This window comes from Charadrius vociferus, unplaced genomic scaffold (genome assembly GCF_000708025.1).
Source record: "Charadrius vociferus isolate BGI_N301 unplaced genomic scaffold, ASM70802v2 scaffold378, whole genome shotgun sequence".
NCBI classification, from domain to species: Eukaryota; Metazoa; Chordata; class Aves; order Charadriiformes; family Charadriidae; genus Charadrius; species Charadrius vociferus.
The window spans coordinates 15,867-31,312 of record NW_009649444.1 but is presented as its reverse complement, the minus strand read 5'-3'; the positions used below and the strand labels follow the sequence as shown (position 1 = coordinate 31,312).

The 15,446-nt window shown below is 40.8% G+C and overlaps 1 protein-coding gene across 1 annotated transcript in view; it reads left to right on the top strand.

Annotated features, from left to right (window-relative positions):
- The first annotated feature begins 257 nt into the window (after positions 1-257).
- LOC104290442 (zinc finger protein 131-like) overlaps positions 258-15,446 on the top strand; it is a 22,897-nt gene continuing 7,708 nt past the window's right edge. The window contains 2 exon segments of the mRNA XM_009889536.1: positions 258-330; positions 8,169-8,299. Of these exon segments, the coding sequence (XP_009887838.1) occupies positions 258-330; positions 8,169-8,299 (204 nt within the window).

Sequence of the window (15,446 nt, the reverse complement as noted above, 5' to 3'; positions counted from 1 at the left end):
AGGAAACCAGTCACTGTTCTTTCCATTTATTTTTTCTAATTAAATCCACTAGAAAAGGAACAGTTGTTCCAAAGATTTTTGGAACTGCTAAATATATTTCATGTGGCATTTGAACCACCATACAAAAGATCATAAAATTTACCACACAGAAAACTATAAAACATCTCAAAAGCTAAGACAGATGATACTCAAACATTTTAACAAAATAACACATTCGATATTCAAGTTTGGGGACCAGATTTTGACAAGCTTGCAAAATGGTAATTAAGAATAAATTCAACTTCCATGGTTTCAGAAAGCATAGGTTCACTGATGAAGCAAAAAGCCAAGGTATGCAAAAGTAGAGCATAAAACCATTTTAGAACATCTTTAAACCATACTCTTCCCTGCAAACATCCATTCCCCCTGATGCAGACACCTATGCAGCATCTATACTTTCAGAATCATCGTTCACATAACACAATCCAAAATCCCAAGTTTATGAAAAGTCTATAGGTAAGATATTCCAATACATTACCTTCCTTCAATTTCCTTCCTGAAGAAATCCACAGGAAAATTGCAAGTTAGAATCCAGAAATGCATCCAAGAATAGAGGCACAACCATATACACACAGAAAAGTTTATAAGCTATTCCTATTTGACTAAAGTTTTGAAATATCAATCTATTTTTAAATAGATGACAATATAATCATTCTCGCATTTCATTCACTGACTAATCTAGATCTGCTTAATGCTTTACCCCTTTCTGGCAGCCTTCTATCAACACAAGAAAAGGCAGCTGCCCAAGTGCAGCAGAACTCAATGAAAGGAAAAAACCCTCTACTTTCATTTTACTTTGTAAAGCAGGAAAAAAACAACAGGAAAACAACCAGTGGAACTAGCTTGTAATTAGTATTAAAAAAAAAGAAAGAAAAGAGAAAGAAAATGTACAAAGTCAAAATATTATAAAAGTCTGTACTACTTTAATGGTTATAGTTGTTGGAGCACACCGTTTTTTTTTTTTTTTTCCATTTATCATTAAAATTAAACGGAAAAACTTCTTTACAGTTAGGGTGACAGAGCACTGGAACAGGCTGCCCAGGGAGGTTGTGGAGTCCCCTACTCTGGAGATTTTCAAAACCTGCCTGGATGCAGTCCTGAGTAATGTGCTCTAGGCAATCCTGCTTTAGCAGGGGAGTTGGACTAGATGATCTCTAGAGGTCCCTTCCAACTCTGAAAATTCTGTGATTCTGTGATTCTGTATTAAACTAGAAAATACATGAAATCTATTGGATGGGATTTTTGTCAAGAGACATGAATGAAACTGCTGTTTAAGTGGTATGCACATGAAATTATATGCTTGCAGGAAAACATACTAAGAAAGAAAAGCTGACTTTAAAACCATAATGATACTTTTCTGTAATACTAAAGGCAACACTCATCACAGCATCACTTGCAGTTCAAATGACTGCACATTAAAAAATATAAAGTTATAAGATCTGCTAAGGTTTCTAGTATAGCTTTTGTGAATAGAGGAAAATGGAAACAAAAGATACAAAAAAGCATCCTGTTTAGATTTGCCAAACTGAACAGGCTAACACCACAAGGACAGCAAGACAAAACGAGATGAGAAAAATGCTTATTGTTGCCCTGAAGTCTTAGCTATATTTACAGCTATGAGGGGACTTTGACTTGTTTGATCTCCTATACCCCTCAATCTAGAAACCACATTCCATTAAGAGTCTAAAACCCCTCAGGAAGCAGAAACTTTAAAACATGGATCAACTCCTGAAGAGGTGTATTGGAAGAAATTCTCCAGCAAGAAGCTAAGGGTAGATATGACACCATCTTTAATTTTGCCTGATGATGAACCACATGTGAACAGAGTCAACACTGCCTTTAGCTAGAACTGTCTGCTTTGCTGGCACTAAGCTTTTCAGCCTCTAATGTAAAGATTAACAGATTCTTCTGGCTCCTCCAAAGCTTATCTCTGACTGAACCTCAAGAAGGGTTTCAGATGCAGTCTTTCACAGCATGGAAGAATGCTGTCACTACTCAGATATCCTACAGGCATGCCCTGAAAACTGTAAGCACCATTAAAACAAGTTTCTAGGTGGGTGGGGGGAGGACAATTCACTGATTGCGATGTAGTCCCGTATAGTAATTCTTCGATATAATTTATTGTCCTGGTTCCGGCAGCGATGGGGTTAATTTCCCCAAGGAGCCGGCAGGGGGCAGGTATTCCATACCACGTGACCCATGCCCGGGCTATAAGAGGAGCGAGCCGGGGCGAGGAGAGCAGTCGCTACTTGGGGGTGGGCTGTGGCGGTGCTGGTCTGCTTTGCAGCGGTACTGTAATCGTGTTTTCATCTTCCCTTTTGCTGTTCTGTTAAATTGCATTATTTTAACCCACGAGTTTTGCCCTGACGATTTCTTTTTCCACGACTGTGGGAGTTGCGCGAGCGGCTGTGTGGTTCTTTGTTGCTGGCTGAGGCCAAACCACGACATTTATGTACCAGACTATTGCCCTCTCATGTGAAGAAAAGTTAAAAGAAAGTTTCTCAGCATCAGGGTCATGGTAATAGCTCTATGCAAGGCACCCAGATGAGACAATGAGATGTTTAGTAAGAATTAAGCCTCAGTTACAATGTATTTATTTTGCTGAGTATAGAAGTTTTGGCAAATCCAATCTATATTCCTATGTATATTGAATATATTTTGCTTGATGACTATATTTTCATGTGAAGTATAAGGCTAGTTTCTGGGTATTTCTTAACATCAGAGATTTCATTTTTCTGCCAAACGTCCTCTGGAGGTCATCAAATTCTGGTCACCAGAGATCAAGAGCACTGAAGAGGATGATATAATCTGCATCTGGGAAAAAGGCCAAACCCAGCTCTTACTGATGCTCCAACTCTTTGATTCTGAAGGGAAATCTGCATTTTTTTTTTTTTTTTCCACTTAGCAAGATATCAGCTGTTTCAAGTGGCATCAAGCAGCAAAAAGGGATCTGGGACAGAAGAGCATGAGGGATTAAAAAAAATGAGGAAGGATAAGCAAGAAGGCCTAGAAATAAAATTCTTTGAAAAATCTTTATTACTGATGCAAGAAGTTGTCAATGTTAATTACAACTAAACTGCTGTCAAGAGAAATCTCCTCCACTAAATGGAGCTGATTACACTTCAAATTAACATAAACAACAGTCACTGATATGCTGTAGAAGAGCTGACACTTTGCATTAGCACTACTTCTGAAATGCTTTCCTTTGATGTTTTTTTTTAAATCTATTCCTGATAGAATCTGAGCATTTTTCAAGATGTCATGAATGTCCCCAGCCTCCGGGGAGCTCTCCATGTGCACCTCCAGCCTCCAGACACCTGCAGAAATGTAGTTCCAGTGATAAATATGATTACAAGTCCTTAAGGATGAGAGTGTAGCTGCCCTCTCCCCTCACTGCAGCAGCACAGATAAAGGAATTAATTTGGTTCCTTCCAAGCAGAAGGATACAATAAATACAGCCACAAAGGTATGCAATGTCTGTGTTTAGTGTGGTGGTGTAGCTATGGACTATGAGACAAAGGGCAAGATGTCAGTAAATCCCTTACAGCTCTACCACTAATCCAGGCAACTCTTCATGAGAGTGGAAGGCATGACATGGAAGTTGCTGATCATTCCTGGAAAACTCAAAACCCTGTGCCCCTGTGGCATGCTCTTTGATAGCTCAAACAGCCTTGTGCACTACTGAGAGTAAGTACTAACGCTCAAGAGATTTACTGCCTGGCTCATCCTAAGGCTGTGCCTTTTAAGACGAGTTCGAGTTATACAGTAGAGACCTAAACAAGAAGCAAGCACGGCAGATGCCATTCGCTCTGAAGCTTTAGCTCTTTATCCAGACAACTGTGTACAGATCCTGTACTCGTGGCTTTGGCTCTAGCATTTTGGGTTTTTGCACATTTGGGGGAAATAGACAATATGCTGAAGAGAACATGAGTCCTGAATGCTAGAAATACTTGGCTTCTAGTTAGAACTAAAGTGCTGGTTTGTTTTTTTATTTTTTTTTTTTGTGTTCCATTGATACAAACTTTGAGGGATTGAGGTGGTGAAAAATGGGCACCTAAAACCAGAAAACGCTATTGAAGCTTTTCTCTCAAGTCTATTAAATCTTAAAGATTTTTTTCAAAATCATTTCTTAAATCATGTGTGTTTTTTTTTTCTTCAAAAGCACCAAACTGAAGAGCTACTCTTATTTTCACAGTTCTACTAGTAAATGTTTCTGTTGAAATATGATCTGAACTGTGAGCTTCTCAGTGGAATACACAGTTTAAAGGGTTTCTTTAACTAAGAGCACTTCTGAGCAAATGCCTATTAATGCATTAGGCATAAAATACCCCCCTAACTCTCTTGTATAATCTTGTTTGAAAGTTTCATCCTTGCTCTTGACATCTCATCTATGATTTCATTTTCTTTGTTAATTAACACAGCAAAACATTTCTAGTGACTATAGTAGACTTTTGTTACTGTAAAATCTGCCTCTGAAATCTGGATAGCATCATGACTTGCGCTCCTTCTTCTATATAACATGGGAGGTTAAGATGCTATTTCTTCATCTCACTGAAAAGCCTGTACTATCTGAATAGGTACTGAGCATTATATAGATAGCTCTCTGAATGTAATATATATATTGTCCTGAGCTTTCAGATGCTTCATATGTCAGTCATGAGTCATCAGTAAGAATTTAATGGAGGGTAGCAGTCCTACTTCTTTCACAGCTTGTTGTTGTTAAAGTCTTTTAATTGGAATTTCTTTGCATCTGTGTATGGGACTGCTGAGTACTGATATATGACACTGTATCCAGTCTACTCCAAATAGCCCCTTAAAAGTTGCATTTATAACAATACAAAATCCTTATCCCCTATGACATAGGAGTGTTTCTCTATTATGACCAAGCCAAATACAAGCTACTTAACAAAAGTATTTTCAGAGAAAAATTTGCGGCAGATTAACAGAGTAACCCAAATATCACAGTATGTTGGTTGCTGTTGTGAAAAAGGATTTTGGGGATGAAGCAACTTAGCATATCACAGCAGATGCAAAGTACTTTCTAAATATTTATTGATATGAATATAACACATGGAATCTAATTACTTCCAGTTCAGCATTTTGAAAGCTTTAAGCTTAAACTTAAACCAGATACTACCATTTAACCGTGGTCTCCTAAGGTAAATGGAAACACTCCTAGTGAGCCAAAGGCTTTCTGAGTTCTTAATTCTGTATAGCACTGGTTGAATACGAAAATGAACTTAAAAGGCTAGGGAGAAAATGTCCTACAAAGTATTTGATCCAGTTGCTGCTTAATCACAACACCAGCAATAACATGAAAGTAGCAATTGGAGCAGAAATACTCACCTTAACAGGGTTGGTAATTATTTTTGATGTAGGAATTTGACATTACCAATGGCTATTATCTTTGTCTCAATAAAAGAAAGGAAGGAGAACTATGGAGTTTTTCTCATGCGTGCGTACAGTGCCTTAAGCAGCTGCTGAATCTCTGGAAAAAAACCCTCAAAATTGTCTCGTATGTCATGTAACTGAACGTACTAACAAAGTAATCTCCAGAACTTATAAAGAGGAAAGTTTTTTGGCTTGCCAATCATAAGTAACTCATAGGACAGAAGTTCTGCAAGGCTGCACTTAAATAATGTATATCTGTTGAGTTCAATAGCTCTAATTTGTCTTACACTAGAAGAGCAATTTCCTCATACAGAAATCAGTCTTAGAATGAAGCTACTACTCAATATGCTTGTCTAATCCTGGTATCTTGCAAAGCTTATATCCCCTAGCAGAAAGACACTGAACAACTTTGATTCCCTCTTATTTTACTGGGAATTTTGACTGCTGAATATTTCTCAAAGTTAGGCCTTCTTGATTTTCTTTTTTTTTTTTTTTCCCATTTATGGAGAGTGTGTGTGCACTCCCATGAGCAAAGGTGGAAGGGAAGGAGTTGTGATGTGCTCCAAGCAGCCAAATTAATCAGTCCTTGTCTTAAAACCCTGTAACTGAAGTAATTTGTATGCAGATTATACAAACTTCAGAGGAAAAATTAATCAATGTCTTTGTCATTATTCATAAATCTAAAATCTAATTTACAGGAAGTGTACTTAGAACTGCAAATAACATCTTCCATAGGAGTGAATAAATGGACTCTATTTAAATACCTTACATAAATGATCCCAAAAAGATCATTTAATAAATGCCTACCTTTGGTGGGGGAAGACAACCAAAAAACCCCAACTAGGCTTACCATTTCTCTCTAAACCCAATGTAAATAATGATATGGCAGCTTTATGGTTAGGGTTGAATTCCCTGGTATTTCTTGCATATTAGGCAAATAAGTCACTGTGGTGTTATGAATGTCTTTGGGTTTAAAAAAATATTTATTTTGGGCAATCTCCTTCCTGTGGCTGTAGGATTATAAAGGACCAGCACAATATTGGACTGTCTTGGGTCAGAATTTCTGTCCTGTGAGTTACTTACAATTGGCAAGTGAAATCTCACCCGTTCTCATAAATGGAAAAAAGATAATTGTTAGATCAGGCCAGATCCCTCCCTCTTCATAAAATCTCGCTTAGATGAGACCAAACTCTTAGTTGGATGATACCCGGGGCAAGAGAAGCAAGACGAGTTAGCACCTTTAGCAGAGGAGTTAATCCCCCAGCTCACCAGTAAGTTTCTCAAGCTAGAGGCAGGCTGTATTGTGCTCTGTGTGTTCCATTGCTGCTGTAACCAGTGCTGCTGAGGTCGCAGTGTTGATTTGCACTGTGCAAGAAGTCACACAATGTCTTCTGGCCTTTGGATGTCACCACTGTTGTCTTTGAATTGTCACTTTTGGCAGAATATCTTGAAGATTATTGAAGAATTTGAGTAAGAATAGAATGAATCTGTCCTTGACTGGGCGGTGCCTTGCTCCAAGTAACTCTTTAAATGTGACCAGATCGCAGGGCAGGTGAAAGTTTGTGGTGTGAGTTTTGTTCTGTAGTATCCTCTTGGCTCGCCAATGTATTTGGTTGCTTGCACAAAGTCTGTGATTTTTGACCTACAAGAGTGATGGCAGTTTAGCATCCTCTGCGTTACCTGTACAACAGTCTCCAAAAACATAGCCTTTTATAACCATTAATGGGAATATTCCCACTATTTAACATTTTTCTGTGGCCGGTGAAAATTATAGGCTACTTGTGGATTTCTTTTGAAAAGCTAGTTAGTTACTTCTGAATATCTTTATTTCTGAAAATACAGGTTTATTGACTTTCCATCTCAGTAGTCAATAACTACTGCATTCCTGAAAATGTAGGCTTTTAAACTTAATCTAGCTAGAATAGATTCTTACGTTACTCACTGAAATGTCTCAGCCTCTTTTGGAGTTCGTTAAGTATTTTGTTTTGGTAGTTATGTTGTTATTGATATCTTCACAGATTAATTATCAGACTTTCAGAAGAAACACACCATTCCTAATTTTTTGTACTTCAATTTCATTGTGTTTGTGCATGATGAGATTAGTAAACAGAGACACCAGTTGTTTTTTGTTACTACTTGATGATGGTAATAACAATGTACTACTTTGGATGAAAGTTCTGGGTTTTGGTTTGTTTGTTTTAATACTGATGCATTGTTACTTCATGGTCATTCTGTGCCAATTTATTTTTCTGGAGCTCAGTTTCAGTTCTCAAGCATAAGCTGTTACTGTTCTTGAAAATAAAACTTTGTATTATTTCAATACTTCCTTCTTTAATGCGTCACTGTATATACTAATGTTGAGTCTTTAACTCTTAATATTATCAGTTGAAAAGAGAAAAATAGTTGCTATTTCTTTAAGATATTTCATCAGAATAGTAATCTAACTCCCATAAAAAACTAAATGTACCTTAAATGGCATTAGTAATTATGTTACGTTGTTGGTTGGTTGGTTGGTTGGTTTTTTTTATAACTGAGAGTTATGATTCCACGTTAGGTTTTTGCCCTTTTATTTACATAAAGTTTACATGGAATGTATCTTCTTCTGTAGAATAATACAGTTGGCCATGTCTTTACATCATATTTATCAACCTACATAAAAGGGAGAGGAGAAGAAGGGAGAGTTGACCGAAACCTGGCTGGTTTTATACGCTTACAAATCCCTGTGTCTGTCTTAACAGGTGAAAAACCATTTGAATGTCCAAACTGCCATGAACGTTTTGCTAGGAATAGCACACTCAAATGTCACCTGACGGCCTGTCAGTCTGGAGCTGGAGCTAAAAAGGGAAGAAAGAAGCTGTATGAATGTCAGGTGGGTAATGGAAGTAGCAGAGCCTGAGGCTAGATACCTCCTTCCTGTGCTGAGGGAGTGTGGGAGTACTGAGCAGGAAAGGCAATGAGAGTGGGTTTATGTCTCCAAGAACTACTTATTATATAAAGATTGCATTCAACCACAACATGAGGGTAAATTCGTATATCTAAGTAGTTCTATTGGAATACTGATATGGAGTTTCATAATACTTTGAGATATTCTTGTGGGTAGGTAAGTATTCATCTGCATCTTAGTGACCTTTCTGCTTCTTTCTCAAGGTTCTTGATGCACTGACCTAGGCCTTTCCTGCTTGTGAGCATGCTTCACTAAAGTCCACTTGCGCACACTATTAAGGCCTACAATATTGTACTTTACTGTCTTTATGAAGCTGCTAAAATGGAAAATATGAAACAGCAGCTGACATTGTGATCACAAATCAACATTTATACCTTCCAGGCCATTAGAACCTTTTAAATATTATTTTCACTTTTGCTCCCAAAACTAGTCTCTAGTAGGATACATTAGAAATTCACGTCGAAGCTACAGGTAGGAGATTAAAAAAATTGTTTGAAAAGTGTTTTCTCCTTCCACCCTGTCCTGGTTCCGGCAGGGATGGGGTTAATTTCCCCAAGGAGCCGGCAGGGGGCAGGTATTCCATACCACGTGACCCATGCCGGGGCTATAAGAGGAGTTAGCGGAGCTAGCCGGGCGAGGAGAGCAGTCGCCACTTAGGGGTGGGTCGCGGCGGCGCGGGTCTGGTCAGTGCGCTTCGCGGCGGTACTGTAATCCCGTTTTCATCTTCCCTTTTGCTGTTCTGTTAAATTGCATTATTTTAACCCACGAGTTTTGCCCTGACGATTTCTTTTTCCACGACTGTGGGAGTTGCGCGAGCGGCTGCGTGGTTCTTTGTTGCTGGCTGAGGCCAAACCACGACACCTCCCCGTTCTTAGAAACAAAAAACCCCCCTAAGATATTGTAAATCTAGAAAGCAGAATTTAAGAAAACCCATTGCACAGTCTCATTGAGGGGATCGAGTGCACCCTCAGTAAGTTTGCAGACGACACCAAGTTAGGCAGGAGTGTCGACCTGCTTGAGGGTATGATGGCCCTACAGAGGGATTTGGACAGGCTGGATCAATGGCCCAAGGCCAATGGCATGAGGTCCAAGTGCTGGAGGGTATTGGTTGACAGCTGGCTGAATATGAGCCAACAGTATGCCCAGGCATCCAAGAATGCCAACAGCATCCTGGCCTGTATCAGGAACAGGGTGGCGAGCAGGACTAGGGAAGTGATTGTCCCCCTGTACTCGACACTGGTGAGGCTGCACCTTGAATACTGTGTTCAGTTTTGGGCCCCTCACTACAAGAAAGACATTGAGGTGCTGGAGCGCATCCAAAGAAGAGCAACGAAGCTGGTGAGGGGTCTGGAACACATGTCTTATGAGGAGCAGCTGAGGGGACTGGGGTTGTTTAGCCTGGAGAAAAGGAGGCTGAGGGGAGACCTTATCGCTCTCTACAACTACCTGAAAGGAGGTTGTCATGAGATAGGTGTTGGTCTCTTTTCCCTAGTAGCAAGTGATAGGAGAAGAGGAAACAGCCTCAAGTTGAGCCAGGGTAGGTTTAGATTGGATATCAGGAAAAATTTCTTCACAGAAAGGGTTGTTAAGCATTGGAACAAGCTGAGCAGGGAAGTGGTAGAGTTGCCATCCCTAGAGGTATTTAAAAGATGGGTAGACGTGCTGCTTGGGGACATGGTTTAGTGGTGGTTTTGGCAGTGTTAGGTTGATGGTTGGACTTGATGATCTTAAAGGTCCCTTCCAACCTAGACGATTCTATGATTGCTTCCCACCCTCCACTTCCTTCTGCAATGTAAGCTTGGGTAGGGGCAATCACTTACACTAGCACATGCCTCAGGATGTTTCCAAATGTCAAATACCACTTATAAAGAAGAAAAACATGTATGCAAACACAAGTACGTAAAGAATACCAACACTTTCAAAATACAAAAATTAACTAAATCATCAATAAATATTGTGCTCCAAGAGAAGCACCACTTTAACTGGGTGATAAATAATTGCCTAAAGAATAGATATTTCCAAATATGTTACAATAAAGCAAACCTGTAATTATAAACTCAGGCCTCTGGGCTGTGACATTTAGTAGCCTACCAGCATCCGAAAGGAAACAACACTGACACAAAAGCAACAACCTTACATTTTTTGACTTACAAAATAGTTAAATGATGAAACTATAGAGATAAATCCTAACCTGGACTCGAATACCAGTGCTGGGAGAGCAAACACAGTCCTGGCTGCTGCACGCAGTGGCCCATGGCCTCATGGAGCTAGGGAGCTACTGGGGTGACAGGTCTAAGGGGGCATCCAGAGACTCACCTGAGCTCATTCCAGACACCATTCCCAGCCCAAACTAAGAGGCAATTCCACCGTACAGCACACGAAAGCTGGGAGTAAAGTGATGGACAATCTGTTAGTAAAATAACTTAAGTCCAAAATACAAAGTACTATTTCATTCCTGTTTCATTATTCTTCTGTTTAATACCAATATATTGACTTTGTCTGGAAAGTCATTCCAACTTATGATGACAATCTGTAATGTCTTTTAAGCAAATATAAACACTGTAGACGGATAGCTAGGGTACTTGGTCACTATACATAGCTGACATTTGAAAAGCTGTTCAGAAGAATGTTACTTAGCTTTTAAAAGCTGATTCTGAAAAGCTAGAAAATATGAGAACTGAGGTTGGTTGTAGCATTTTTATTTGCCATTTTGTTGCTCCACCGCTGTGATTGTCCCAAATACGAACACACTTCCCCCTCTCCCCACTTAAGGCTCTCACCTTATTCAGTTCACAGAATGGCTGTGGTTTGAGGTTAAATTGGGTTGTATAGTAAAGAAAACTGTTGGATATCAGCTTTATTTGTTAAAAAAAAAAAAAAAAGTGATTTTATTCACAGAAAGCAGTGAATACCGCAGGAGACGAATGAATTCTGTGTGTTGCTAATCAAATCATTTAATCGGAAGTTTCACCGATGCTGTTGCATCGTTTAGTTGTTATGCTAGTCTGAAATTAATTCTTGGGAGCTTGAAGTTTTCCTGAAGTTTGTTTTGAACATGAGAACTACTGTATAACACAAAATTGTACCTAGTAGCTTCATTGAAGATACTGTTTTGTCTTTATGACCCTTTGGTTTATTTGCTTCACCTAATAACCTTCTCTGTTACAGATATTGTGAATGTGGGTTAGCGTTATTTCAGCTTGCATCAACTACAGCAATTCTTGGATAAATTTTTCTTGACTTTTTTTCTCTTTAGAACTAAATCTGAATAGTGTTCAATAAATAAAATCTTGGTTCACTGAACAAAGAGGAGAAAGCAAAACTGCGCTTGCTTAATGAGCACTTTTGGTGCTCTTCATTGTATGCCTTGAGTACTGAATTAGGCTGTGTGGCAAGAACAGTAATTATGTGCTTGGGCATTACTGATAGTCATTACCTTTATGTATGACTCAGTAATTTTGAGTGCTTATCTATAAGGTTAGTATTTTTAGAAGTGTGTGTGCAACTTCTTTCTAAAGTATGAGCCTGGGGGGGACAAAAAGCATGTCACTAGCATCACAAACATAGAATCATAGAATGGTTTGAGTTGGAAGGGACCTTAAAGATCATCGAGTTCCAACCCCCCTTGCCATAGGCAGGAACACCTTCCACTAGACTAGGTTGCTCAAAGCCCCATCCAACTTGGCCTTGAACACTTCCAGGGATGGGGCATCCACAACTTCCTTCGGCAACCTGTTCCAGTGTCTCACCACCCACGCAGTAAAGAATTTCTTCCTAATATCTAATCTAAAACTACCCTCTTTCAGTTTAAAACCATTACCCCTCATCCTATTGCTACACACCCTGATACCCCATCTTTCCTGTAGGCCCCCTTTAGGTACTGGAAGGCTGCTATAAGGTCTCCCCGGAGCCTTCTCTTCTCTAGGCTGAACATCCCCAACTCTCTCAGCCTGTCCTCATAGGAGAGGTGCTCCATCCCTCTGATCATCTTTGTGGCCCTCCTCTGGACTTGCTCCAACAGGTCCATGTCCTTCTTATGTTGGGGGATCCAGAGCTCGATGCAGTACTCCAGGTGGGGTCTCACGAGAGCAGAGTAGAGGGGCAGAATCACCTCCCTTGACCTGCTGGCCACACTTCTGATGCAGCCCAGGATGCGGTTGGACTTCTGAGCTGCGAGCGCGCATTGCTGGCCCACGTTGAGCTTCTCATCAACCAACACCCCCAAGTCCTTCTCCTCAGGGCTGCTCTCAATCCGTTCTCCGCCCAGCCTGTATTTGTGCTTGGGATTGCCCCGACCCATGTGCAGGACCTTGCACTTGGCCTTGTTGAACCTCATGAGGTTGGCATGGGCCCACCTCTGGATGGCATCCCTTCCCTCCAGTGTGTCGACCTCTCCACACAGCTTGGTGTCATCTGCAAAATTGCTGAATGTGCATTCAATCTCACTGTCCGTGTCGCCAACAAAGATGTTAAATAGTACTGGTCCCAGTACCAATGCCTGAGGAGCACCACTCGTCACTGCTTGCCATTTGGACATCAAGCCATTGACCGCAACTCTTTCAGTGTGACTATCCAGCCAGTTCTTTATCCACTGAGTGCTCCATCCATCAAATCCATGTCTCTCCAATTTAGAGACCAGGATGTCAAATGCTTTGCATAATTCCAGGTAGATGATGTCAGTTGCTCTCCCCTTATCCACCAACGCTGTAATGTCGTCGTAGAAGGCCACCAAATTTGTCAGGCACAATTTGCCCTTAGAGAAGCCATGTTGGCTGTCACCAATCGCCTCCTTATTTTCCATCTGCCTCAGCATAGTTTCCAGGAGGATCTGCTCCATGATCTTGCCGGGCACAGAGGTGAGACTGACCGGCCTGTAGTTCCCTGGGTCTTCCTTTTTACCCTTTTTAAAAATCGGAGTTATGTTTCCTCTTTTCCAGTCAGCGGGATCTTCACCAGAGTGCCACGACTTCTCAAATATGATGGACAGTGGCTTGGCAACTTCATCTGCCAGTTCCCTTAGGACCCTCGTGCCACGATTGAGAGACAGGACACAGCTTGATGCAAGCAAAATGTCGATTTATTGTACACAACCACACGTTTATATATGTTTTCATTAGCTGCGTGTTTCAAACTGATTGGTTCTTTTAGCTAAACATCGCCTGTTCGGTAACCCCTGATTGGTTAGTAACAAACAAGGGGCACTTCAAGTAAGTTTTCGCAATCAGCTGTTAAGCCTTCATTGTACAACTTTGTTCCTCTTTTTAACATCTTATCTCGGTATGACTCATCAGTCAACATTCTGACGGTGGTTTTCCATTTTTGATACCATCTGCTCCTCTTTTTAACATCTTATCTCGGTATGACTCATCAGTCAACATTCTGTCGGTGGTTTTCCATTAACCTCTTTGTCCTCCCAGGGTTTGTGGCCTACAAGTTCCAACACGTCCCCATCTATCAATTGGGCAGCACTTGGACTCTTGTCTTTCAGGCCTTGTCCCACATCTCCCCCTTCCTGTTGCACAAAAAGAACCTTCTTCATAGAGCGTGCTATCAACTTTTGTAGATATTGCAACAAACAGGGCAAGAAGAGTAACAAGAAAACAAAAACAGCCAAGGCATATACAATTGTCTTCACCAAACTCCTTAACCATCCTGACAGCCCCCATCCTCCAAAAAGTTTATCTAACCAATCCCAGCTATCGTCTTGTTGAAGTTTAAAGACTCCAGCTTTAAGCTGTTGAATACTGGCATGAACCGATTCCGAATGGTCAGAGAGATTCATACAACACATGCCTTCAAAATCCTCACAGCCATGGCCTTGCGCTAAAAGCAAAAAATCTATAGCGGCCCTATTTTGCAATGTAGCATGGCGATCACTATCTACATCTAATAAAAGACTAGACAATGCATTATTAGTAGCGTTCGTTTGTCTAGCAAGCCAGCAGCCAAGCTTATCTAAAGTCACTAATGCTTTCCCAGCGGCTGCTCCAGGTACCAAAAGAGAGGCAGCAAAGCGTTGGCCAAAAGACCAAAACTCCACGTGATCGTCACAATTGGGAGCATATGCATGAACACCACGCTTTGCCCTATGAGAGAAACGGTGTTGTAAAATCATAGATGTATTAGGAGTCAGGACAGAAAGGCGTCTGAGGCTACATGGACCTCCTTTTATATGAGAAGGGATGACGGGCCACGCCCTATCCCTGCAAATCGTTTTTTGCATTTCTTTTTAGTTTGCTCCCAGTCCCCTTTAATAACGGTCCAAATAGCAGGCACCAAGTTGGTCTTACTGCACTCAGAACCACAGATCAGGACTCTTTCTGCTCGTTTATATACAGAGAGGGTCCAGCCCCGGGAATATTCCCAATATCTTTGTCCTTCTGTCGTCTCGTGACCTGAAGTAAGCAAAATTTTAACAGTATTAATTTCATTAACAAGGCAGCCTTCACACCACCGTTTGGCTAATACTGCTCTACGCCACCATTCCTTCTCGCAGTTATAGCACAGACCCAAGGCTCACAGCGCCCGCATACAGTGCAAGAAATTTCCGCGACTGATACTTCTTCACATTGATTCATTTAGTCATTTTCAGTCCACAGAGTTCAGTCCATACCGCCTCAGTCGTTCGTGGTCCCAGAAGGTTCAGGAGTTTGTTGATCGAGGGGATGATCCGGAGGATGATCGGAGTCCTCACCGGATGATTGTGGTAGGGATTCACGGAAGGGTCGTATGTTCTTCGCTGGGATCCACCTGGGGCCTTTTTCTGTGGAGACACAAGCATAACCTCTTCCCCATGTAACAAGAGGATACGGTCCCATGATCTTACCTGTTTCTGGATCACGAACCAACACCGGGGCTTTAATTCGTGCCTCGAGTGAAGCATTCGCATTAAAATGCCGAACTATCGGAGGATTATTATCTATTAAAGAACAATTAAAAAAATTAAAAACATACAAAGCTTTCTTTAGTCGTTCCTCAGGGGTTGCAGTCCCCATTCCCCCTTTTTGTTGTTGCAGTGAGCGCTTCAAAGACTGATGGGAGCGTTCAATCAGAGATTGACCTGTAGGGGAAT